Source organism: Biomphalaria glabrata, chromosome 3 (assembly GCF_947242115.1).
Source record: "Biomphalaria glabrata chromosome 3, xgBioGlab47.1, whole genome shotgun sequence".
Classification (NCBI taxonomy): domain Eukaryota; kingdom Metazoa; phylum Mollusca; class Gastropoda; family Planorbidae; genus Biomphalaria; species Biomphalaria glabrata.
The window spans coordinates 37,033,519-37,060,346 of record NC_074713.1 but is presented as its reverse complement, the minus strand read 5'-3'; the positions used below and the strand labels follow the sequence as shown (position 1 = coordinate 37,060,346).

Below are 26,828 nucleotides of genomic sequence, written 5' to 3'. Positions count from 1 at the left end.
AGCAGGATAATGAGCTGTAGATACCTCAGAATATGCCTCTTTTTGTTGTTGTTTTAAATAGGATACTGGAAATAGTGCTTCGTCCGGACCCCAGTGGGGGAACTCACGGCTCTCCTCTTGACCCACTGACTGGCAAGAGCGGGATGTCCAGTCTTTCCACAAACTCCTGGAAGAATCTTATATTCTGGTGTTCAATAAAACGTACGTTTTCCGAAAGACTAAAGGTTCGGAATATAATAAAGATTAATTACGTACACACACACACATAGATCTTAGATGTCAGTTACAAAGACGGCATCATGAAAAAAGAAATAAGAAACATGATTAATACAGCTTTTGGACCCCATTATGACCTGCTAACCACTTTCAAAAAACGTAAACTCAAACTCTATGACCACATCACATAAGGTCCTCGGGGTTCGCAAAGACCTCCTTTCAGGAAGAAGAAGAGGAAGAGGGAGACAGAGAAAGCGATGGGAAGACATCAACGAATGTGCAAGCCTGTCAGTGATGAAATTCTATCCAAGGCAAAGTGTAGAAAGTAATGGAGAAAGAAGGTTGAGAGTTCTTGTATGGTGCCCCAACGGTCCGACAGACTAAGCTGTCTAAGCTAATCAGAGTAAAACTCGGTATGCAGGATTGGGCAGTACATATATATTTAGTCCGTGTTTAATGACCTCGACCCTAAAATATCGGCCACCAGTTTGACATTACTGTAAACCAATAAAATATCTTATACAAGACACACACCTTTGACCATGACCTACTTACTCTAATGCTGCTCATTTAGTAACTTTTACGCTAAATATTTTTTGTCCTAAAAAGCTATTTTTAGGTAGAAAGAGTATCAGAAAAATGGTTTAAATTCTCGTCACATCACTTTCGCCAAATAAAACTACACAACCACACGAGCAGAACTTCTTTTTAACTTTTTTTTTTGTTCTTCTAAGATAAGCGTTTTTTAAAATTCAGATTCATAGGGATTTTAAAAGAATAATATATTATTGTGTTTAAAACATTCGTCAGTTCGCCACTATATATAGGCTATATAAGAATAATAAAAATGGAAAGTTTTTATGCAGTAAACTAGTCTAGATCTGTATTGATTACTATTTAGGACCTACGCAGTAACTATAAGTCTAGATCTGTATTGACTAATATTTACGCAGTAACTATAGTCTAGATCTGTATTGACTAATAGGCCTATTTACGCAGTAAACTAGTCTAGATCTGTACGTATTACTAATATTTACGCAGTAAACTAGTCTAGATCTGTATTGGCTAGTATTTATGCAGTAAACTAGTCTAGATCTGTATTGACTAATTTTTATGTAGTAAACTAGTCTAGATCTATAGGCCTATTGACTAATATTTATATTTTGATCTCATTGAGAGTTTTAGAAATCGTGATTTTTTTCTTACAAACTTTTGATGTAGGCATAGATCAAGATATATTTGTAATATGCCAATGAGCATGCAATGAATAGATTTTTTAAAAATATATTTTAAAATGAAATTTTAAAATTTACATTGTCGTATAAATTAAATGGAGCAACGATTGTTCACCGGCAAAAAACAAAAGACATGAGGCGCCCCAAATGCAGATCACGAGTACGGTGACTTGCTGACGTAGAGGCAAATCTAAAAGTCAGGGCATGGAGACATGAATCTCAGGATATATCAGAATTGAGAGATGTGCTAAAGCAGGCCAGGGCCCTCCATGGGCTGTAGCGCCCCTTTGATGGATGGATAGATTTCGCAGATTTTATTGAAAACTATGGGGGGAAAAAAAGAGCCAGGCGCAAAATTGGGTTATATGAATGAGGGATATGGTGGTTGTAAATCTAGATCTATAAACATAGATTATAGATCTATGTTGGCCTATCCAGGCTATAGAATTATTAAACTACTATAAAGATCTATCTAAAAGTTTGTTTTTTTTTGTTTTGTTTTTTTTAAAATGAGTTGGCAAGATTGCTTCTCCTTAAATTCCCTTCGCACTTGTTAGTTTAAATAAAAACAAACAATACTGACAAGGCCACCAAGCAAAAACACTTCCAAACTTTTTTTAGTCGTCGACAGTAAGTAGAATCTAGATCTAGAATAAAAATAGACTAGACAATAAGTTGAGTGAGCCTGTTCGTGTTGTCCGACTTTCTATAATATTCTAGATCTATCTAGTAATAATATATTTAATGAAGAATGTCTCAAAAAAAAAAAAAAATGGACTCAGGACTGTCAGTTCAGTGTCACTCACACTCGGTCTCGGAGTCACACTACTCACAGTGCACATCTGTGACACTGTGCCTCAGTCAGTAGACTGACTGACTCACTAAGTTAACTGAGACTGAGTAGAGTAGATGATATGATGCAGTAGTAGATGTAGATCTAGCTAGTTTATCATCATTGAATGATCATATTCATATCATTCAATTGGTTAAAGTTAAATCATTCAATTATTAATTAATATCGTGATATGTATGAGTTTATGAATATGATCAGATAAGAATCACAAGATCGATGATTATTTAAGAACCTGGAATACTGAAATCTGAATGATCTAGCTCTCTCTAGATATGAGTCTAGATCTACTCGCCTAGATTTAGACTGACTACCGGTACTCGCGGTAGTAAAAACTCTTCTTTGTCTTAAAGTTAGTCTTAGTCATTAGTCTTAGTAGATCTAGTCTTATTCAATTTAAATCAGTGTATAATTTTTACATCACAACTGAACATAACAAAAATGAAACAACACATGTTGGCCCTTGTAGACAGTTGAGTGTCAACATGTCCTTCAAATTCAAAGCATCATATTGTAATAACTGAAGGGAGGCAACTCAACGAGACATGACAAACACATAGGACATCTTCCTTGAGCACAGCATCTTCATATTGGCTCTAGACTTGGGCGAAATTGTTCTCTCTCTCTAATGTCAACATCCTTCCTAGTCTAGTCACTAGTAGTGCGCACCTTCTGCACTCTTGGATGGGGGTGTGCATGGTGGGGTTATAACATTGCCCCCTTCTTAGCAATTTTTGTCCCGAAAAGAAACAGTGCAGTAGAGGTTTGACAGTTCAGGTGGAGATTGATTGGTGGGAGCCACAGGCGGCAGGGAGCGTGTTCCCCACGAAGCCATCCGCACTGTTTTCCTCTGGTGCCGCTTTCTCTTTCTCCAGTTGACCAGGCTGTTGTTAAGACAATGACATGGCCGTTTGACACATAACGAGATAGTGACAAAAATTGTTTTCTTCAGCACAGCCGTTGATCGGACACGATTTTTCAGCAGACTTTTCCGACAGACGCTTCTCATGGGAGCTGCAGGTTAACCTGGATTAACTGACATTCTTATATGCCTATGTTGATGATGATGTCAGAAGTACACATTTTTTGTTGGTGGTTTTCTTGGCATCTAAATTCTCTGTGTGATGCACTGCACGTACAGTTTATGCTTAACCTCTGGATGCAATTGTTGAGCCTCGATTTTCCCTCGTAAGCAGTGGCAGATAGGCAGAGGTCTTTAAGGTCCATAGCAACAGGCATGAACACAGACCCAATGTTGTCTTGATCTGTCAGGCTCATTGAGGTACTTGTAACAGGTACAACAAGAGTAAATGCTTCAGGCACATAACAGACTTCAGTTTCTTCATTTGTCTCTTTCCGTTCGTTTCGGTACATCCCGTTGAGATCGTCGCAGCAGTCGTTGACACGTTTCTCCTCTTTAAAGTCACACCCACAAGACGATGCTCCAATCCCCAGCATCTCCGTCACCACTGTTTGTGCAACCACAGTCCTGACCAGGCAACTTCTCCTTCACCAACGAGTCAACGGGCAACTGCTCCTTCACCAACGAGTCTATTCCTTCTTTAGCTTGGGTCACCATTTTATCAAATTGGTCTATTTGGCCTTCCACTTGCAATACACTTTCATCTACCTTGTTCCCAATCCTGTTAATTTGTTTACGCATTGCATCAATATCTTCCTGTATCTTGCCAATGAGCTCAACAATTTCCAGCTCAATTTCAAATAGGTAGGTCTCCTGATCTTCTTCATTGATCAGGGCTTGCTGGAGACGAGCTGTATGCGCCTCCTTGCTAGCACCAAGCTTCAGGCGTCTGTAATGAAGTTCCTGCCTTAGCTTTTGAGTTGGTCTAGTTGTTTCAAAGATGCCATTGTGATCAAATCCTACCTCCTCTTGCTGAGTTGCCTATAATCCCACTTCTGACACCAATGTAATAACTGAAGGGAGGCAACTCAACAAGATATAGATGTTTATTTACATGGAGATATGACAAACACATACAAACACATAGGACATCTGCCTTGAGCACAGCATCTTTATCTTGGCTCTAGACTTGGGTGGAAATCGTTCTCTCTTCTCTAATGTCAACAACCTTCCTAGTCTAGTCACTAATAGTGTGCACCTTCTGCACTATCTAGGATGGCGGTGTGCATGGCGAGGTTATAACAATATTCATACACTCAAAACACCCATAGCCTGTAGTCACTGTAGCAGAAAAACTTTTATATGATAGATCTGGACTGCAGTGCAGTTCATCTCATATATATATATTGAACTAGTCACCTAGCTGTAACCTCTAATAATATAAAAATGAGAAGGCAGAAAAAGAAAGTTTAAATATTTAATAAGCAAGTGTTATTGAAGAGATAGATCTAGAGCTAATATTTTTGGTAGACAGACCTCTATAGCTATTTTTTGTTTTGGTAGATAGAAGATTGGATGATTGATTTTAAAGTCATTAAAGTTAATAATAATATTGTGGGAAAATACTCAAAAAATGAATGTTGGCAAGGGGCACAAGCCAATGTGATATCAGAGTCAATGTGGAACATTTTAGAGATTAATTGTCAGTTAACTCTTTCGGTGCATACTGTTTTGATTGTAAAAATGGATTTTTCCTGGACAAACAAAAAATGTTCAATGGAGTAGAGTTACTATAACTAACATAGCTTTTTTTATTTTATTATATAATCTAAGCACCAAATTAGAACTTATTTTAAACGAAAATAAATTGGCTACAAAAGTGTAATAAAAATATTAATCACATTGAAGAACATAAATTTTATTTAAAATGAGCACAAAAAAAGGAAATATATGTTTACAAATTCTTTAAAAATTGATATATACTGAAAGATTTAACCTATATTTAAAAATCACAAAATTAAACATATTTTATCACTTTCAATTTCATAAAAGATGAACAAATGCAGTAAGTAAGTAAGAAATTATTTTCATATATACTGAAAAAGAGGAAACACTAACTCAATGTTGTCTTTTTATTAAACATGTTGTTCCTGCATCCAATTTTACCAAAACAAAGGAAAATCTCAAATCTGAAAAGTTAAAAAAAAAAAGAGAGAGAAATATAAAGTTTAACATTAAAAGATAGTGTTGAAATAAATTTTATGTACCAAGTTATTTGCTGAGATCTAGGGCTTTACCTCTTACTTAATTGATTACTAATTATAGTTTTGCATGTCTCTTCTACTCTGTAGAAGTCAATCACATCTAGAAATCTATAATGTCATTCCACCAAGAAAAAAAGAAACATGTGGCAGTTTGTGGTGGAGGTCTGGTAAGTAGCCTAGATAAATTCTCTTTAGCAGATATCATAATTAGATATCATGAGTATTTTAGAGTAGTACAAGTCTGGATATCTAAATAATCTATAGAATCTTATCTAGACTTTAATGCATCCATCTATCCCAGTGGTGCTACATGGAGGGCTCTGGCCTGCTTCAACACATCCTTCCATTCATGTCTTTCCTAAGCCTTTCATCTCTAATCTAGAGAGCACAAACTATTCAAGTTCCAGATCTAGTCTCATCTAAAGTAAACATTCATTAATGTCTATAGTTTAATGCTCTTGATTTAAATGTCTAGTAAGATATAATTAGTCACTATTTCTTGCTTTCATGAAATGTATAGACAAATACACAAATTATATGAATTAATGTTTAAAAATGTGTTGGATAGTTGGTCAAGTTTGTTTTGCTTAAATTTGATCTGATAGATCAAATATTAAAATCTTTTTTCAAGGTGGGTGCTCTGAATGCTTGCTACATGGCCAGAAGAGGTTACAAGGTGGATCTATACGAAATGCGACCAGGTAAATACTTAAAATAAGTTCAAAGTCCAGAATTTTATAAACTATTTTTGTTCAGAGCACTATAAACATAACTTGACTGAATGTAATCTTGACTTAGTTAAAGTAGAGTTTCATTAAAATCATTCTTGATATTTAGACCTTTTTGTTCTAGAGGAATTAGGCAGTCTTTTTTTTTTTTTACATAATAAGCACATAACAATTTAATAAATATTGAAGACAGTGCAACTTAAAAAATTCTATGTGTTGTATCCTTTTTTTTTTTCGGGGGGGGGGGGGAGAGAGAGTTTCAAAATAATATGCTGCTTATATTGATAAAATCCGAGATGTTATTGTTTTTCTGTTTCAGATATTAGAACCATGAAAGTGGTAAGAGGAAAGAGTATCAACCTGGCTTTGTCTTGTAGAGGTAGAGAAGCATTAAAACGTGTGGGACTTGAGGATGCTGTCACCAAGTATGGTATTCCTATGCATGCACGCATGATCCATGACCTGAATGGGAGACGACGACCAATATTATATGGCACAAAAGATCAGGTAGAGTTTTAGCAGCTGTGAAAAAAATGTAGAAAATGTAGAAGTCCAGTGCAGATCACAGAGTTCATAGTAGGCTTTTCACTTAGGAATCATTTACATAAAAGATTTGTTTGCTGAAATGCATATATGAGAAAAAAAAATTTCTAGTTAAATAAAAAAAAAAGAAATCTCAACTTATAATTGACTCTTTTTACACTAATATATTGAGACTATGTTTTAATGACAGTCACTGTAGAGTCCAATGTTGTTGTTTTCAACTGCTTTTACATTTTCTCCAGTACATCATGTCCATTGACAGACGTCTGTTGAATGAAATTATGCTCTCAGGTCAGTTAATCAATTTAAAGGTCTCTTCTAGCTTCTGCTATTACGGTTTAATCCTGTTAATGGGATCTTGGACACAGTTGTTTTGGTCCTAATAACCAAATGGTCCAATTAACTGGATTAGACTGTATAATAAGATTTGTTTTGGTACCTAGGAATTAAATCTGAATAAGTGGCTGGTCCCATGAATCAGTGGTCCAATTAACCAGACTCAATTGTATTTAATAGTTAATTCAAGACTAGTCTATTATATTTTCAAGAACTGTGTAAAGGAAATCGATATTTGACCTCAAAATTCAATAAAAAATCTGGTAACTCTTATTCCAAAAATTTTTTTTTTTAAAATCAGCTGTTGAGAAGTTTCCTGATGTGGAGATACATTTCTCTCATAAGTTGACCACATGTAACTTTGAGACTGGAGAGGCTACCTTTGAGAAGTACAAACTAGCATTATTTTAGTATTTATTGAAGCTAGTTAATTTAATCTACTATGTAACCACTATATATTTGTAGAAATGATTAACTAAGCGAGTGATTGTTTAATTAGAAAAAGTCTGAATTGAAGCATTTAGTTCAGATTGTCTTTTATGTTATGTTATTTTAATTTGAGAATCTGGTTGTTATTTCTCTTAAAAAAATCTAGTGGTTTTATTTTTGTCTCAGTGAGCAAGGACACAAAGTAACCAAACAGTTTGACCTGATTATTGGCTGTGATGGAGCATACTCAGCTGTCAGGAAACAGATGATGAAGTTAAGCAGATTTGACTATCAGCAGACGTACATACCCCATGGCTACATGGAACTCAATATCCCACCAAACAGTCAAAATGAAGTAGGTAGTGTAATGCAGTAGTTCTCAAACTAAAACCCAGTCAGAATATCCAAGTAAGAATGCTTTGTTTTATGTCGTCATAGAATAGTTTGTAATAGACATATTAAACAGTAGCGAGGGGCGTGTTGATTATTATTAACATTATCTGATCACATAAACTGGTTTTTAGCCAAGAAGTTATTTTAATTGTGTACAATTTTCAACTTTCTGTGGACCTCTGTGGTTCCACAGACCACAGTTTGAGAACCACTAGTGTAATGTACTCGGTTTAGAATGCTTTTCTTTTTTTACTAAAGAACCTGGATGCTGGAAAGAAAAAAAAATCTTCCTTAAATTTTGACAAGTCCACTAAGATAATATAGATCACCACAATCAATTTCTATATCATCATCAGGGTCTCACCTAATGTATCTCAAGTCCATTGATGCTGTCTTTCTTTTGTCTCTTTGGCCTGTTTGATTTTCTTTGTCTTGTTCAGAGACTTTGCTAAAACATATCTATCTTAAAAACCAAAATCAAAATACTTCTTAAAAACTAAACTATTACAATTTGTTGATTTTAGTTTGCAATGGAAATAAATTATCTTCACATTTGGCCAAGAAATGAATATATGATGATAGCACTACCAAATCTGGATAAATCTTTCACAACCACTTTATTCATGCCTTTTGAAATGTTTGAAGCCATCACCACTGAGGAAAAGCTCATCCAGTTTTTTAAAGAAGAGTTTCCTGATGCTCTTCCCTTGTTAGGACAGTGAGTACCAATTTAAAACAAACAAACTTTTTATTAGCAAAAAGCTTATTTTATCTGAGCATATCTCTGATTAGCACTTACTGAAACTGTTGATAATTTTTTTTTTTTTACATAAAACAATAAGCAAAGGTGGAGAGAGTTCTAATGTACTTGCTTTCCATCTCTTGGGATCTAATCTCCATGAAGACTTGGGTTTTTGTAATCATAGGATTTAAGGCTATCACTGATTGCATTTCTTAAAATCAACAAATTTGTAACTGTTGAAAGAGTCGAGTCTTAGACTCTTGAAACTCTTGGTTAATGAAAGCATCCTCCCCCCAGCCCCTTTGAACAATTGTTCTGGTACCTCAAGACTCTCTAGACTAGAGATTAAGGCAGAAAGCTGAGTACACAGGGAAACTTTCTTTTTCTTCAATGTACCACAGTGGCCATGCATGTGTAGAGTCCTTTGAGGAATGGCATATTGACCTTTATATGGCTGTTAGAGCTCTTTCAATCCCCGACCAGTGCAATGAACAAAGTTTTTAGGCACCCCAACAGGTGTCTTGTTTTGCTGCCCTATTGACCTAGTCATCTCCTCTTGCAACTGTTTCATCACAGGCCCCACTATGATACATTAATAAAGAGTGACAGTCCTTGTCCTGGTTGACACTCTCATTACATGTTGCTTACAGAAAGAGATGAATTTTAAATTATTGGCCGTTTATAAAAAAAAAAACTGTATGAATATGAAATTAACTGAATGGAAATTCAATATTTTGTCTAAACTATTTGTTTGTATTACTGACTCTTCAGAGAGGAACTGATCAAAACATTTATGTCCAGCAAAGCTCTTCCTCTCATTACTGTCAAGGTAAAAATATTTTTTTTTGTTTTACTACAACAGACTTCTGTTACATTTGTGTCAACAGGATCTTTGTTTAAAGAAAAAATTACCTCTATATTAAGTAACTTTTTTTAGCAATGAAAATAGCTTTTTGTTACAATGTAGATAGCATTTCGTTTTCATTATATATCTCTCAATATAATAATCTTTATAGATTGACAGTTTTTAAAAGGGAGCTTGACACTGAGAATGCAGAGATTCTAATCTATTTGTTGTATTAGTTTGACAATGTTATCACTAAATGAAACAATTAAGGGGCAGAGTTTGAACATGTTGGTGCTTCATGCTTGAAAATTGTATTTGAATTAATATTTTGAAATGCTTAAGCTCTAAAACTATAAACATGGCTTCATCAACTTAGTGTTTGATCTAAGTCACTTCACTCACACAGAAATCAAGATAATATCAGCAATTCTTAATACAATGTTTTAGAAGATTGGCTTCTAAGTGCTGTGCCTCCAGTAAGCAGTTTCAATAAAGTGAAGTGACATTTTTGTTTTTCATTAGTGCCATCCCTATCATGTGAATAACAAAGCAGTTCTCCTTGGAGATGCAGCCCATGCCATGGTGCCTTTTTATGGACAAGGGATGAACTGTGTGAGTAAAGACTTCAAGATTTTTTTTTAATACCTTTAATCTTTAGAGCTAATGTTTTTGATACTTTCTAAATTTAACTCTTTATACTGTCCACTCGTGACATATTTGTATCAAAATATTAAAATAAGTTATACTTTTAGTCTTCTCTTTCATCTTCTGGTATTGTGACTTGCAGGATCTTTTTTTTTTTTGTGAGGTCATTGGAATTTATCATGCTACCATAGAAACTAATGCATGTTTTTAAGCTGTCCTAAAATATAAATACTTTGCAAAAAAAAAAAAAAAAAAAAAAAAAAAGTTAAAAAAAATAAAAAAAAAATCTATTGAAATATTGAGCATACTTTAAATGTTCATTTAGATCCATTTCATTCACTTTGTAGGGTATGGAAGATTGTATCATTCTGGATGAAATATTGGATGCATATGAGAATGATTTCTGTGAGTATTTTTTTCTCCAGTGTTTAACTTAACAAAAATAAAAAGCTTTAAAATTTTTTCAACATATTTGTGGGAAAAAAATTTCATGTATCAATCTATTATTTTTTTAAATAATTTTTAAATTTTGTAAAATCAAATCTAGAATCAAATGACACTTCATTTAACCTGTTCCACAGCTAAAGCTCTGCCAGCTTATACAAAAAAGAGAAACCCTGATGCTAAGGCTATTTGTGATTTAGCCATGTACAACTACATAGAGGTAATTACTAGGCATTTATAATAACATTCCTAACAGATAAGTGTTTATTTCTACAAGTTCATGTTTTGCTACAAACATATTTTTCAGATGAGGTCAAAGGTTAACACTACAAGTTTCCTGATCAGAAAAAAACTGGATAATTTACTTTTCAAGATATTCCCAAAGACATGGGTGCCTCTCTACACTATGGTAAGAAATATCTAATTGTTGTGATTGACTTTTAGAAATATTTTAGAATTAGCTGACATTCAGAACTACTACCTCTATATTCACTTTCAGGTTTCTTTCACAAGAATTGGTTATCAAGAGGCCATCCAACGCAGAGAGTGGCAAGATCAGGTAATTGATTTGACTATACACTGAAATAGCTACATCAGTCAATGAATATAGAACATTTATTTCTCATTAACTGCAATTTATTATTCCAATTATGATGATATTCTTTTCATTTGACAGGTCCTGACTCGATGTTTAACAGTACTGGGCATCACTGGAGTAGTGGGCCTAGGGGTTATGACCTATCAGCTCAGTCAAAACTATGTTCACTGGTCTGAGAGGGTGCAGAACATTTTGAGTCAATTTGGAATGGTCTATTAACTTGGTGAACTAATGGTGTTATTAAACATTCCAGATGAGTACAACTATGTTACTTAATTTCCTAATCTCATGTTTAATCTAGTCACATGACTCCCCTTGGTTTACTTACACTATCAATACTTAAGGAAAATAATGATTTAAGTCATTTCAAAAAGACTAAATGCTTATGATTATTACAATGAATACAATATAGTTTGTTTTGCTGAAAAGCTAAAAAAAAAATTTATTTTCAATGTGTATAGATATTAAACCTATTGTAAACTCAATTAGGGAAAAAAGTTGAATTTGTCTGTTGGAAAAGTCTTACTTAGAATTACAGACAAGCAGTATTTATTTTATTAAGCCAAAAATTGATAAATATTTTAGTGTCATACACAATAGAGGCAGTTGTTGAATTGTAAAAAAAAAAAATGCTGGATTGTCATTTTTGCTTTCAGGGGTGTTTTTTTTTTCTGTTGGTACAAGTTAAAAGAAATAAAATAGCTTAGAGACCATTTTAATAGACCTGGTCTTACAAATACAATATTTATAACTGTTATACCTCTTTAATGAAAAGACACTAATGGTCCTTTAGTTGTTGTTTTTTTTTTTACAATTCCTCTATTCAGGTTGCACATTCATTGGCAAAAGCATCAAATATCAAAAACGTGGACATGGTTCTTGAAAACATCTCTAACGATTTTCCTAAAAATTTGACTGTTGATCTACATCTTTGGGAAAAGAATTAGTAGCTATTTGGCCACACTGGGAAAACTCTAGTTTGACCATTATAATTTTTTCCAATAAATTATATAAAATTAGGATAGAGAACTAGAAAATATTTATCTTGAACAGACTTTGTCTTCGGGTATTTCCACATGTAGAACCTATTAAGGAATTTAATGAATTAATGTTCAGGAACATTTTGCGCACAGTCTTCTAAATTTACATCTAAAGGGTTATCATTGGAATATTCTAATGTCTAATACATTCATACTTTTGCTTGACCAGGATTTGTTTCGGGGGGAGTGTAACAGTCATTAGTTATTAAGAGCGAAATAATTGCCCTATAAGATGTATAAAATGAGGAATAGTCTGTGAAAAAATTATTTATTTTTCTTGCTTTTAATTTTGCCAAATTTGATTGTAAAATTTAATGTATTGGATGACAATATTTTGTTGACAAGATACTTGTATCGATTTATTTATTTTCTGATATTTTGTAATTGTAATACATGTTCCTTAAGCAAGTAACTTGCATAGACATTGGTTGTGTTGTTTGCTGTCAGTACCTGGTATGTATTGTGTGTGTTTAAATACTGTCACCTGAAATTCGGCAGACAGATTATACATTTAAAAAACAAACAAACAACTCACTTGTGATGTGTTGGTCAAAGTGTAAAGAAGGTATGTCAGTGCTCAAAGTGTATAGATGTAAATACACATTTTGATTTTTATTCAATTAATGTATAGCAACTCATTATTGGACATTTGCTATTCTAGACATTGTAATGTGACATCCATTGTATGCATTGGTTTGCAGAAAGTTTTGATTTGATGCATGACTATTTCATGGACTCATTTATAACCATATTGTTTCTACTAGATACTAGTCAACATACTTTCATATTGAAGGAAATACAATAATGAATTACCATAAAGTACTGAGTTAAAGGATGTGATGTTTACAGCTGTTGTTATCAATTCAGTCTTTCAATTTGTTTTTTATTGCTTCAGTATTTGCTAGTATTAGTTGTGTTCAAACATCATTTAATGACCACCTCTATTTACTGTATAAAGTATTATAAGAAGATCTGCTTGCTATTTACATTAGTTAGTTCTTGTACTTCCTGGCTGAAGGTTATAGTGATGTTCAAGTCTGTCACAATGTTGACATTATTACATATTTACATTTTTACTATCTACTGATTTTATCTGGAAATTTTACTTGAAATAAATCTCTATATTTACTAAGAAAATATTTTGTGATTCTTTCATGTTTTTTAAAGTCAGTTTTATTCATGTGCTATTTTCCTTCAACTAAGCTCTCAATTTTAGGTTGAAAATGTGTTTCCATTACATGAGTACAGAGAAATAAGTGACTGAAGTTAAAATTTAAGAAATGCACTGGATGATGGACATTAACATTTCATCCAGTTTGACTATTTTGACTATATATTGTTGGAAAGGTCCACCTTATCAATTGGACTCAATAGATTGGTGGAAAGGTCCACCTTATCAATTGGACAATAGATTGTTGGAAAGGTCCACCTTATCAATTGGACTCAATAGATTGTTGGAAAGTCTACCTTATCAATTGGGCAATAGATTGTTGGAAAGGTCCACCTTATCAGAATGAAGAGATTTTAAAAAATACAAAAGCTTTTCTCCTTTTAATGTACTTGAACCCTTGTTCACAGTGAACCCTGAACCTTTTTTATAAGCAACCCTAAGGAATGTGAACACAACAAAGTGAGAGGAAGAGCATTGAATATATATGTCAGTGACTCCACTTGCAACAAAATCTATTTGAAAAAATGAAAAAAGGCTTATCCCTGCAGGAAGTCACTATTAACTATCACTATCATCATTAACAAACTCTGAGACTGAGTGCCGGATTTACCTATAAGTAAACTAAGCCATAGCCTTTAGAAGAATCCCCTATAGATGGCCCTCTCTCCCCCCCCCCCCTTTTCCAAAAAATAAAGACTGAATGATCGTCACACATATCTAAATATATTATTAATCTTTTTTTCAAATGAAATGCCCATAATTTCAGTAATTTTAAACATTTTATTTTTATTTTATAACAGAAATATGGCGTGTAATAGCTCATTTTATGTGCTCTAAACAAAATATTCCCCTGTGTTGTTCTGGCACACTCAAGCATGCTCAGGAACCTTGTGAGTGCGCAGGCAGATAATTTTTCTGACCATTTATTTAGTATTTACAGTCACAATGTTTGCTTTCTTACTTGATTGTTGTTCTCCTGTCATTAGTGTTTATTTCTCATTATTTGATACAAGACAAAATATTTTCTACCGCACTTTTTTTTTTTTTTTACAATGTTTTGATTTCAAAATTTCTTGTTGGGTGGTTATGCCTGATTACTACAGCTGTTCCAGGGATGGCATGCAATCATTTCTCCAGGGGCGTATTTTAATTTTAAAAAAATGAAATAGAAAACGATTTTCTAAATTTTCGGGCCTGAACCATTCAAAATAGAAATACGATGAAAGCTAAAGTGACCAATGTGTGATTGTGACGGGTCTCTTACAAAAGTAAACTTCTGGAGTAGATGCTGATGTCTGGTCAAACTCGTACCGTAACAGGTCATAAACTAGAGTTAGCCGTTAGCCTGCAGACTTCAAAGCTAACTGCGATCATCCAGGAACAGATATTATGATTCATATAAACGAATTAAAAAAAAAAAAGCCTAGAAATGTAACACGTTGACATTTTTTTTCTTTTTAATACATTGCAAGAGAAGCTACTTTAGCAGTTTCTCGTATTAGAATTGCTTCAACGCTGTTCTCCTTGGCATGCCCTTTGTGTTTGGAGTTGGCGTCATGGAATAGCGTCTGTTAGATAGCGGTCTTTCTCCAAGAGTATTGACAGGCAAAGTGTCGGCGTCCTTGACAACCAGAAACAAACCAGGACTACGACAAAAGTCTTGGACCTTATGGCAGATGTCGGCGAACCTAGAATGTTCTCTTTCCAGACGACCCTTCAGCAAGTAATTGTAGAATGTCCCACGCTCCTGTAACTCGTCGTTGTCTAAGTAAACAATCTGTGGTCAAATAGAAACACATACACATCAAGTCTGGTATACAAGTAAGACGAATGTGGAATGCAGCATAGATCTAGATCTGTAGATCCTATAAAATAATAAAATACTTAAATGCATTTTGCCTTCTGGAGTTGTTGTTGTTGTTGTTTTTCACATAGTGAGATATATTTGGACGGATTTGGTTCAGCACTAGTGCACGGTAATTTTAGCCTGAAACCTTGAAAACTGCATTTTTATCTAGGGCATTAGACGTAAATCTAAACAATTGACATATACTTTTCATCATAATGTGAACTATATAGGCCTATTTGTCCTTCATCTCACATAGTGACAATACCTTCATACGTCATGGGTGCATTCCCATGCTCTAAGTAGGGCATTTGCATGCAGTTTGCAGAGAATGGCCGGTGGTTAATGAGAATGTCCTATGGTTAGCCTCAATTACTGCCCCAACGTGTGCCAGCTAACACCTTCGATACGGAGGTCATGTGCCCAGGACTCAGGGGCGGTCTAAAAATCCCAAAGTTCAAAATCCTAGTCTTCACCAGTATTTAAACTCGAGGACCCTCGGGTCAGAGGCTAAGCGCTTTACCAGCCGTGTCTTTCCCTCCCCCAATTCAGTTAAAAAATATATTAAATAGATCATCCGTTAATCTTGGCTAATGGTCTACTGTATAGTCAGAAAAACAGTTAAGTATTTAGACATCTGTTCACCCCAAATATATCAAGCTAGCCATTACAGCTAGGTCATTGAGGAACATATGCTAATCCAGAGTAAAACTCTTGAGCATCAGACGACTGAATCCTTGGACTTCTGGCTCAACATTCTAGTGACTTACCACTCTTCTGGAGCTAGTCGGGGGAAGGTGGGGCTGTAATTTACAATTTCCAGTAGTTTACAAACATTTAGAATTCATCGATTCTTAACAAAACCTCTCAAGTTGTAACTTACAAATTCAGACTACGACTATAAAAAAATGAAAAAAAAAAATCTCATTGTTTACAAGAGTTATGCAACAAAAAAGTGGTAGGGCTGAGGTTGTGACAGTTTACCCCAGACATGAGGAAAGTTGATACATGGCATTGGGTAAATAGTCACATATACAAACATAACAATAGTTTGATTTGACTAAAAGCAAGAAACAAAATGAGACAAGACTTTGTTTTTGTAGCAGTTCCAAGTCTGCTCGATTTGAAAGAATGACATATAGGCCTCCCCCCCCCTTACTTGGGTGTTGTGAAAACTGCCTCCCCCCCCCTTACTTGGGTGTTGTGAAAACTGCCTCCCCCCCCCTTTACTTGGGTGTTGTGAAAACTGCCTCCCCCCCCCCTTACTTGGGTGTTGTGAAAACTGCCTCCCCCCCCCTTTACTTGGGTGTTGTGAAAACTGCCTCCCCCCCCCTTTACTTGGGTGTTGTGAAAACTGCCTCCCCCCCCCCCTTTACTTGGGTGTTGTGAAAACTGCCTCCCCCCCCCCTTACTTGGGTGTTGTGAAAACTGCCTCCCCCCCCCCCTTACTTGGGTGTTGTGAAAACTGCCTCCCCCCCCCCTTTACTTGGGTGTTGTGAAAACTGCCTCCCCCCCCCCTTACTTGGGTGTTGTGAAAACTGCCTCCCCCCCCCCCCCTTTACTTGGGTGTTGTGAAAACTGCCTCCCCCCCCCCTTTACTTGGGTGTTGTGAAAACTGCCTCCCCCCCCCCCTTACTTGGGTGTTGTGAAAACTGCCTCCCCCCCCCCTTTACTTGGGTGTTGTGAAAACTTTCCGACCTAACGATGAAAGTCTTGGAGGTCACAGAGTGTTTCATTGTTTTCACTTGGAGGTCACAGAGTGTTTCATTGTTTTCACTTGGAGGTCACAGAGTGTTTCATTGTTTTCACTTGGAGGTCACAGAGTGTTTCATTGTTTTCACTTGGAGGTCACAGAGTGTTTCATTGTTTTCACTTGGAGGTCACAGAGTGTTTCATTGTTTTCACTTGGAGGTCACAGAGTGTTTCATTGTTTTCACTTGGAGGTCACAGAGTGTTTCATTGTTTTCACTTGGAGGTCACAGAGTGTTTCATTGTTTTCACTTGGAGGTCACAGAGTGTTTCATTGTTTTCACTTGGAGGTCACAGAGTGTTTCATTGTTTTCACTTGGAGGTCACAGAGTGTTTCATTGTTTTCACTTGGAGGTCACAGAGTGTTTCATTGTTTTCACTTGGAGGTCACAGAGTGTTTCATTGTTTTCACTTGGAGGTCACAGAGTGTTTCATTGTTTTCACTTGGAGGTCACAGAGTGTTTCATTGTTTTCACTTGGAGGTCACAGAGTGTTTCATTGTTTTCACTTGGAGGTCACAGAGTGTTTCATTGTTTTCACTTGGAGGTCACAGAGTGTTTCATTGTTTTCACTTGGAGGTCACAGAGTGTTTCATTGTTTTCACTTGGAGGTCACAGAGTGTTTCATTGTTTTCACTTGGAGGTCACAGAGTGTTTCATTGTTTTCACTTGGAGGTCACAGAGTGTTTCATTGTTTTCACTTGGAGGTCACAGAGTGTTTCATTGTTTTCACTTGGAGGTCACAGAGTGTTTCATTGTTTTCACTTGGAGGTCACAGAGTGTTTCATTGTTTTCACTTGGAGGTCACAGAGTGTTTCATTGTTTTCACTTGGAGGTCACAGAGTGTTTCATTGTTTTCACTTGGAGGTCACAGAGTGTTTCATTGTTTTCACTTGGAGGTCACAGAGTGTTTCATTGTTTTCACTTGGAGGTCACAGAGTGTTTCATTGTTTTCACTTGGAGGTCACAGAGTGTTTCATTGTTTTCACTTGGAGGTCACAGAGTGTTTCATTGTTTTCACTTGGAGGTCACAGAGTGTTTCATTGTTTTCACTTGGAGGTCACAGAGTGTTTCATTGTTTTCACTTGGAGGTCACAGAGTGTTTCATTGTTTTCACTTGGAGGTCACAGAGTGTTTCATTGTTTTCACTTGGAGGTCACAGAGTGTTTCATTGTTTTCACTTGGAGGTCACAGAGTGTTTCATTGTTTTCACTTGGAGGTCACAGAGTGTTTCATTGTTTTCACTTGGAGGTCACAGAGTGTTTCATTGTTTTCACTTGGAGGTCACAGAGTGTTTCATTGTTTTCACTTGGAGGTCACAGAGTGTTTCATTGTTTTCACTTGGAGGTCACAGAGTGTTTCATTTCACCATAGGGCCTACTTCACTGAGACTAAAAGGCACAACTGTGACCTTTAACCCCATCCAATTTGATAAATTGCTCTGCAACCATTTTCAGAACATTTAATTTAATACCGTAACTTTTTATAAGGCTGAGCTTTGATACGAACAGCCACTAATGCATCTAGACATGACATGGTCTCAAACGGAGCAATTATTACAATATTATAGGAGAATCTCATACAAGGCGGGAACAAAACTATCAAAGTTTGTTTGTTTTTTTCTGCGTACATAATGAACATCTGCGTACATAATGAACATCTGCGTACATAATGGACATCTGTGTACATAATGAACATCTGCGTACATAACGGACATCTGCGTACACCTTTTAGCACTGCACAATGAAATGCTCTGAGATGTCTCCTACAAAACACAAAATCATGTCACTCTGAAGGAAGCAGTTACTCTACGGTTTGAAACGTATTTGAAAGAAATGGGCAACTAACTAGAGGGGATAAAGGAGATTGGAGACGAAGATCGATTGCCATGCATTAATATAGTGTTCAAATTAGAGCTCAATTCTTTGGTATAAAGTTGGCAACAGTGAAGTTCAATTTAGCGCCATTGCCATTGTTTAGTTGATCTTGAGATTACAAAGTTAGGCCAAAGTCCACTTTTCAAACAAGTCAAACAATGATAGTTGGGGAACAGAAAGCGGTAGCGACTTCATTTTGCAACTCTTTGCATATTTTTAGTTTAGGTAAGCATCTTAAATGTAGTTTCACAATTTTGTTCGGGCTATTATGTCTGCAGAGTGTTTGTGACAACCGGCCCATGTGACTTTTAGCCCCATCTCGTCTATCTCGTGACAAACCTGAAAAAGTGTAAATTTATTTGTTAAAGCTATTTTAGAAAAAATGATTGGCATGAAAAAGAGTAAGAATATTTACCTGACGATAGTTCCCAGCCAGCTTTTTCTGAAATCTCTCCCTATTGCCAGCTTGTCTTCTATCATCTGTTACTCTTTCCAAATTCAAAAGCTCCCAGGCAGTTCTTGGACGAAGATCTAGTCTTGACCTTTGTCTGCTAGAAGACCTTGGCATTTCAAAACCAATCTCATCTGGATTAGCCGAGTTCTCGCGTAAACCAGCTCTTTGAATCGATGGCAGCGCAGATGATCTTACGTGTCCCTTTTCCCAGTTTGGATTGGCCTTTGTTGTTGGAGCTGTACTGGGCTTGACGTCTGCTGTTGAAAGTGTTTGTAAATCTTGTGTATCGGCTGACGTCTGGGAAGGTGAAGGTAATGAAGTCGCATTTTTTCTGCCTGGTAATGTTTTCACTGTCAGTAGATGTTTTCTATCAGATGGGGATCCCTCAGTTTCTGAGGTTTTGACGACACCCTCAACTGTGATGATTAATTCATTAGATGTCAGCTGTTCTTTTGTTCCCGAATCAGAATTAGATTTGCTTCTTGGAGAAGAGTTATTCAATTCTGATGTATATGCCGAAAGTCTAGATTTAAATATTTTGAAACCGTCATCGTCCGGCTCTATGGAATCAGACACCAAGGTGGTGTGCCTTGACAAAGGTTCCACCGTCTCGTTTCCATTGATTGAGGTCAATGATTTGATCATTGGTCTAGGGCCGACATGATTTCGCGATCTCATCTGCTCCAAAAATAATTCTTCCATGGCGGAGTCCGAGTTCTTAGACCTCGACATAATTATCTCTCGTTTTCTTTCCCGGTAAACTTTCAACTTCCGCCGGTATGACGCCTGCGATTTGCGCATGTCAGAAATCAAGTTCCGTTTTGAGCTTTCGTAGATACTTACTAGTTGTTCAAATCTTTTTCTTTCCACGATGTTTGCACGAAGGGATGCTTTGTCCATGTCCCCCATAACTATCACAATTAACTCTTTAACTCCTCGGCTGTTTGAAGAGAATTCTTAGGTTGTATCTCGCTTGTAATAGTGTATGTAACGAATTGAAATAGTTTCCATGCGAATCACATTTCATAGTTTGGTCTGAACCTTTTCGACTAAGACCTAAAGAATAACAATAGTAAAAAATTATATAGGTCACTATTTAGTTTTTACATAAAAAGAAAATAACTTAAATCTGATACACGAGTAAAGCTGAAACAATTGATGCCTAAAGAAAGACCTTGCAGAAAAAGATGTCATGCTTGTCTTTGAAGTCAACACATGGTTCTTGGTATTGGTGATTGGTAGTTCTTTTAGTGTTTCTGATGTAGGCCTACTCTATGAAGGAAGGGTTGATAAGCTATGGATGTTCAAAGGGAGGTAACCATTGTGCACTTTTTAGCACTGTAAAATCAAATTTCTAGCATTTAGTTTCTCCAGTTTCTCTCAAAGGCTTTTTATTTAAATTTTTTTTTAGAATACATTATATCGCCCCTCCTATAGTTCTCCATATAACTTTCTCTTCTTTTTCTATGTGTCTGTTATTTGTTTAGTGATTGACAGTTTAGTACAGCTTTTCACACCACCATTTTGCTATTCTGTAGTAAATGTACTCGAAGGACCTTATTGCAGTGGCGTATCCAGACCAACCCCCTCCACACACAAACACACAGAACCCACACACCTTTGACCCTGAAATGTTATGGTTCCCGCATGAAAGAAACACCTGTAAAGGAAAAGAGTGGCTGGGTGTTAGAGTGATTAACTGGTTAGCTCGTGGCCCTAGATTTGAATCCAAGTAGAATGTACTATTTATTTTTACTTTAGGTTAATGTTTAAGTGTTCGCTTTCAGAGATCAAAAGTAAAGCTGTTGCACCTATTACACGCACGACTTAAGTGTTCGCTTTCAGAGATCAAAAGTAAAGCTGTTGCACCTATTACACGCACGACTTAAGTGTTCGCTTTCAGAGATCAAAAGTAAAGCTGTTGCACCTATTACACGCATGACTTAAGTGTTCGCTTTCAGAGATCAAAAGTAAAGCTGTTGCACCTATTACACGCACGACTTAAGTGTTCGCTTTCAGAGATCAAAAGTAAAGCTGTTGCACCTATTACACGCATGACTTATGTGACGGGGAAAATTGACTTCTCAACATCGTTTTGAGTTTCCTTGAAAGAACATTGGAAGCTTTAAAGAATGTTCTTCACCACACTGTGTATACAATGTTGAAACAAAAATGTTCTTCACCACACTGTGAATACAATGTTGAAACAAAAATGTTCTTCACCACACTGTGTATACAATGTTGAAACAAAAATGTTCTTCACCACACTGTGTATACAATGTTGAAACAAAATGTTCATTCATACACGCTTCTGTTATTGGGTTTAATACAACAAAAACAAATGATTTGAAAATGTTGCGATTCTTTAAAACCTCTTTGTATGAAACTCAAACTGACTTACTGACTCCTAAAATACAATTTTGTCCGAATCGAATAACTTTTTAGCCAAAAAACCCCCATTAGATTTCAAATGTGATTAGAAATTCTTACACCGAAAAATGTACAGTTATGTAAAGGTCTTTACGTGACTTACCTGAACTGTTCAGTAGGAGCAGCATGAAGCGCCACCTTCAAGGAGGCCGATATCTCCTAGACTAGCTCAAAAACTTCTGTTCTATACGCAATCTCGATTAGACAATTTCTAATCGGAGCTGCCAACTCTGAATATTTTCCTAATACGAATGAATACAGAGCAATCAGTTTGTTACATGCATTTCTTCTCCTCTTTCTTTCTTGCGCTGCTACTTGGGGGGGGGGGCGATAAGATCTCCCCTCCCCCACCCCACAAGCTAAATCATTACGCACCTTACTCCGCACTACCCCCACCACACACAGCTATACTTACTCGTCCCTTTTTATTTTGTCGATTCCATAATAGAATCGATGTGTAAATAAAAAAATGACAAAAAGTAAATAGAGAATCGATCTGTTCTCAATAACACAGAAAAGAATGAAAAGAAATCCTAAACGCAATCGACCGTTTTCACACCATTTATTGCGCGGGGCTTGTGTCTGTCTGGAGAAATACATTCGAAAGGCTGAATGGACTCAATCAAATTTCACTTTATGTAATCGCAGCCAGGGCTAGCACTTAAACTAATCCCCAGAACTATGACCAGTGAGCGGTGTGGAATAGACGAGGCTATGCACAGGGGCGATACTCTTTAAAAAAAAAACGAATCTATATATATTCATTTATGTCCTTTTTGAATCCCATAAAATAGTCGATTAAAGAAGAGTTAAGAGGAACAAAAAAGGTGTGTGTGTGTTTGTGTGCATAAGTGTTTCGAGGTGTGTGGGTAAGATGTAAGAGACTGTAAAAGTACATTATAACAAAAAGCTAGACCCAACTATAATCTATGACCCAACTATAATCTATGACCCAACTAATACATACATCTTGTAAACTTGTTTTGTTTCGTTCTCTAGGTAAAGTAACACGCTTCCATAGACATAAAATCATTTGCTTAGGTTTTTAAGTTTTATATAACATTAGGGGTGACAAGTATTGTTTTCTTGTGTTTTTGTGTATTTAATGTAGCAATAGTTATATAATATCTATCCAGTAATATCTAACACACTTGTATGGATCTTTTTAAACTTAGACACTTAGTATTGCTTACAGAAACATTTCCTATTACTTAGGTGGAAACACTTAAAACATTGACTAAGAATACAAACTAAAAGATGGAATCTTGAAGGAGCTAGGCAAGGAATGTTATGATAAATCAGAATCGAAATACTGAGAGCGTCGTAGGTAGCTACTAGATAGCGTTCATGTTTCACTAAACAAACTTTCACCCAACTCTTGAACACAATAAGTGATTTGGACCGAGACCAATCGTTATAGCAAATATTCTCGTTTAAACGGAATGACTCTGTAATTAACATGTTAACTTGTCTGCAGTTAAACCGTGTCACTTAAACCTGTTTGTAAATCTTGCCTATCGGCTGACGTCTGTGTGTAAAGTTGATAGCCTTGACATGTGGGCCACACAAAAATCTGCTCTAGGAAGTTGACAGATGACCTTCATTAAAATAAATAAAGTCGAATCCTTGTAATTAGTGCAAACAAACGTTTTGATTAAACAAAGAAAAGGAGTAACTGGTATCACTTGTGGAATCTGCCAACTTTCAGCATGACTCAGTGGAACTGATAGTTAACAGGACACTAAACACGTTAATAGAGAAAACCAGTTGCAAATACTAGCTTAGGGAATCACTAACTAGATCTAGTATTGGCATAACATGGTAACTCTTATCAACAGAGTATCATAGTAACTAGTATCAACAGAGTATCATAGTAATTAGTATCAACAGAGTATCATAGTAACTAGTATCAACAGAATATCATAGCAACTTGTATCAACATAACAAAATAATAACAAGTATCAACAGATTATCTTGGTAACTAGTATCAGCATAATATCATGGTAACTAGTATCAGTAGAGTATCATGGTAACTAGTATCAACAGAGTAACATGGTTACTGGTACTAGTAAGTGGTGTCAACAAAGTAGCCAGATAACTGATAATCTTTTGGCTTCTAATCACAGGAAGTTCCTCCAGTTTGTATTGCCAGACAAAACAACACACGTAGCCTCTACGTTGACGAATCATTTCTTGGAAATGTGTTGCGGTCACAGTGATTCTTGGAGGATCGATTACTTCAAGTGACGGGATCACACAGATGCCGAGTAATATAAAACATATCGAAACTAGATGAGCTAACAGAGTCCTAAAAGATCTACCAAACGAAGTTGTAATACATGGGCCAGTTTTGATCCACTTTCTATAGCCTATGGATCTATACATGCAACCATTGTTGAATTGTGTGTGTGTGTTGCGGGGCGGGATGTCTTGTTAATCCGCTAAGCCACCTTCCCACTAGGCAAAGCCACGATAAGACAAGACTATAACAAAGCGGAGATCACTCGAGGAACTTTATTTCCTCCAGACGATAAGAATAATATTACAAAATGAAGACCACTCCAGGAGCGCTATTTGGTTCACGCAGTGCTGAGTTGCTATACTGTCGTCATGTCGAGTCCAAATGTGACATTCTATAAACAAAGGGCCAACCAATAAAGTCTGGATTAGGTAATATATGAACTAGATAGAATACCGGTAACTGTATTTTAATAAAAGTGTGAATTTTAAATGAGTTAAAATATAATAAGGATTCTTTTTTTTAAAGCAACAAGTATTGTATTTTTGTTTGTATTCTTACAAAGCGTATATCAACGCTGTCTGTTTGGTACATATTTTGTACACATCTCCCACTTCCCAATCTTGGATCAAATTGAATCGTTACACAGTTAGTCATTGCCGAGGACAACACACGAATCAAGAAAATAAAATTAACCAACTAATTTTGCTTTATATAGAAATAGGGAGATAAATCTTGCAGTATCGATAGACATGGTAATAAATGTGGGGCTATTCCAATATATAGTTCTTTTTAAAAAGTATTTGTACAAAGCTTTTATCAACTCTGTCTGGCTAGTGAACATTTCTGCCACACCTTTTCTGGCATCAAATTCAAACATTTCACAATTATTGAAATGCTCGTAACAAAACATGAAAAAAAAACATTTAGTAATAAATAGTCGTAATAAATTAACAGCAGGGAATTAATCCTTCAGTACTAATATAGATATGGCTAGATATGTGAAGTTTTGTCCCCTTGACACTTGTACCCGTTATTTACCCCCATTGTCGGATCAAGTTGAAATCAAAATGTTCTGTTGTACCTCAGAGAGAGAGAGAGAGAGAGAGAGAGAGAGAGAGAGAGAGAGAGAGAGAGAGAGAGAATTTATGCAGCTTTACATTTGGCTGTAGAAACACAGCAGCTTTACATTTGGCTGTAGAAACACAGCAGCTTTACATTTGGCCGTAGAAACACAGCAGCTTTACATTTGGCCGTAGAAACACAGCAGCTTTACATTTGGCTGTAGAAACACAGCAGCTTTACATTTGGCTGTAGAAACACAGCAGCTTTACATTTGGCCGTAGAAACACAGCAGCTTTACATTTGGCTGTAGAAACACAGCAGCTTTACATTTGGCCGTAGAAACACAGCAGCTTTACATTTGGCCGTAGAAACACAGCAGCTTTACATTTGGCTGTAGAAACACACCAGCTTTACATTTGGCCGTAGAAACACAGCAGCTTTACATTTGGCTGTAGAAACACAGCAGCTTTACATTTGGCTGTAGAAACACACCTGATTTATTTATGTATTATGTAAATAATACGGTCTGTAATTTTTTTTATCCAACATGCTTCATGCGTCTTGCCAAAAGACAGGTACTTCCAATAAAAACAAGCTGAATTGTTTGAAGTCACTTCCAATAAGCCAATATTTTCTGATCAAGTCAGTATGTGGCGACATTAAGTCAATATAGTCATCAAATAGATTTGTGTGTGTTTCACTGATAAGCAGCAAGTGTAGAGCAACTTGAACTTCTGCTGACAATGCAACATTTATTTTAATCAGCTGCACTGTAAGGCTGTAAGGGAATGAGTCACTTCAATTCTTTATTAAGGCCTGATCAACCACTTTTTTTTTTTAATTTCAATAAACAGCCCACCACATTTGAACGATCAACATAACATACTTTTCTAGCCTGTGAATTAGTGTATCGGTTACAATGACTTACAATCAGAGGCGGCCCTAGCAGTGAGCGGGGCCCCTGGGCGAGTGTCATATGCGGGGCCGTGAGCCATAAAAAATACCATACCACATAAAGCTAACGGGCTCATCTGCCTCTAACCCCATTGGTCTTAGTTTTGTTACAAAATATATTACTGTACTATAAGCCGTTTGACTACATTAAATTAAGATTAGTAACCGTTACTAATGATTCAGAAACATTTTGCACGAAAACTAAAACAACAACAAACAACTAGAGAATAATGTCTGCTGCTCAACCAGCTGGAGTCGGAAAGTAACTAAATAACGCAGGAGAACCAGAACACTTGCAAGAAAACGAACATTTACTAAATAGTGGCTAAGACGGTCACAGACGGATTTAGTCTCGGATTTTCACTTTACTGACTTTACGCAATGCAAACCAGTTGATAAGATCCACGCAGTCCAATGTCGATACAAGTTCCTTTTCGATGCACAAAATGGGTGAGCTGCGGAGTCTGGCGACATTGTGGACCGTGGATAATTTTTTTTTTTTTTTTTTTTATAAATTTCAACTTTGAAAAATTTTCTTTCGCATTCGCAACGGTCATTGGAATTGTCAATTAGATTCTGTATGCAGCAGCAAATGTTGGGAGTAGAATCTCGAAATGCCAAATGTATAGGGAAGATTCTTTTGAAGTGCATTGAGGTCATCAGGAATCATTTCTTGAAACTTCTTAAGTTCTACACACACACGTCCACATCGCATAATCTTCTTCATGTCAAAGTTTGTCCAAATCCATGCAGCACTTCCACAAATCATCTTAGTTCAATGCCAATAATATCTTCAAGTTGTACAGAAATCCAAAGATTTAACCATACTCCTACAGCTGTTCGAATCTTTTCTTCCCGTTGAGATAAGAACT

At 36.1% G+C, this 26,828-nt stretch overlaps 2 protein-coding genes across 2 annotated transcripts; one reads left to right on the top strand and one right to left on the bottom strand.

Moving 5' to 3' along the window:
• The first annotated feature begins 1,950 nt into the window (after positions 1 to 1,950).
• Positions 1,951 to 13,311, top strand: LOC106057124 (kynurenine 3-monooxygenase-like). The gene is made up of 15 exons (XM_013214207.2): positions 1,951 to 2,081; positions 5,515 to 5,594; positions 6,059 to 6,128; positions 6,475 to 6,662; positions 6,941 to 6,989; positions 7,336 to 7,423; positions 7,650 to 7,818; positions 8,381 to 8,574; positions 9,370 to 9,427; positions 9,968 to 10,057; positions 10,438 to 10,495; positions 10,672 to 10,754; positions 10,842 to 10,943; positions 11,034 to 11,093; positions 11,211 to 13,311. Exons 2-15 carry the CDS (start codon positions 5,541 to 5,543, stop codon positions 11,349 to 11,351), a joined length of 1,404 nt encoding a protein of 467 aa, XP_013069661.2. The 5' UTR covers positions 1,951 to 2,081; positions 5,515 to 5,540; the 3' UTR covers positions 11,352 to 13,311.
• Positions 13,312 to 14,775: 1,464 nt separating this feature from the next.
• On the bottom strand, positions 14,776 to 22,002 carry LOC106057123 (uncharacterized). Its single transcript, XM_013214206.2, has 3 exons — positions 21,802 to 22,002; positions 19,230 to 20,324; positions 14,776 to 15,120 (listed from the first exon to the last, which is right to left on the bottom strand). The coding sequence occupies exons 2-3, from the start codon at positions 20,175 to 20,177 to the stop codon at positions 14,842 to 14,844; spliced, it is 1,227 nt and encodes a 408-aa protein (XP_013069660.2). The 5' UTR covers positions 20,178 to 20,324; positions 21,802 to 22,002; the 3' UTR covers positions 14,776 to 14,841.
• Positions 22,003 to 26,828: the final 4,826 nt, after the last annotated feature.

Bases quoted from the DNA above. Each gene is read 5' to 3' on its own strand.
- LOC106057124 (XM_013214207.2), top strand. From the start codon at position 5,541: ATGTCATTCCACCAAGAAAAAAAGAAACATGTGGCAGTTTGTGGTGGA. The intron at 5,595-6,058 runs GTAAGTAGCCTA...TCTTTTTTCAAG, and splicing joins CAGTTTGTGGTGGAGGTCTG to GTGGGTGCTCTGAATGCTTG. The intron at 8,575-9,369 runs GTGAGTACCAAT...CTGACTCTTCAG, and splicing joins GCTCTTCCCTTGTTAGGACA to AGAGGAACTGATCAAAACAT.
- LOC106057123 (XM_013214206.2), bottom strand. From the start codon at position 20,177: ATGGGGGACATGGACAAAGCATCCCTTCGTGCAAACATCGTGGAAAGA. The intron at 15,121-19,229 runs GTAAATATTCTT...ATTTGACCACAG, and splicing joins TGGCTGGGAACTATCGTCAG to ATTGTTTACTTAGACAACGA.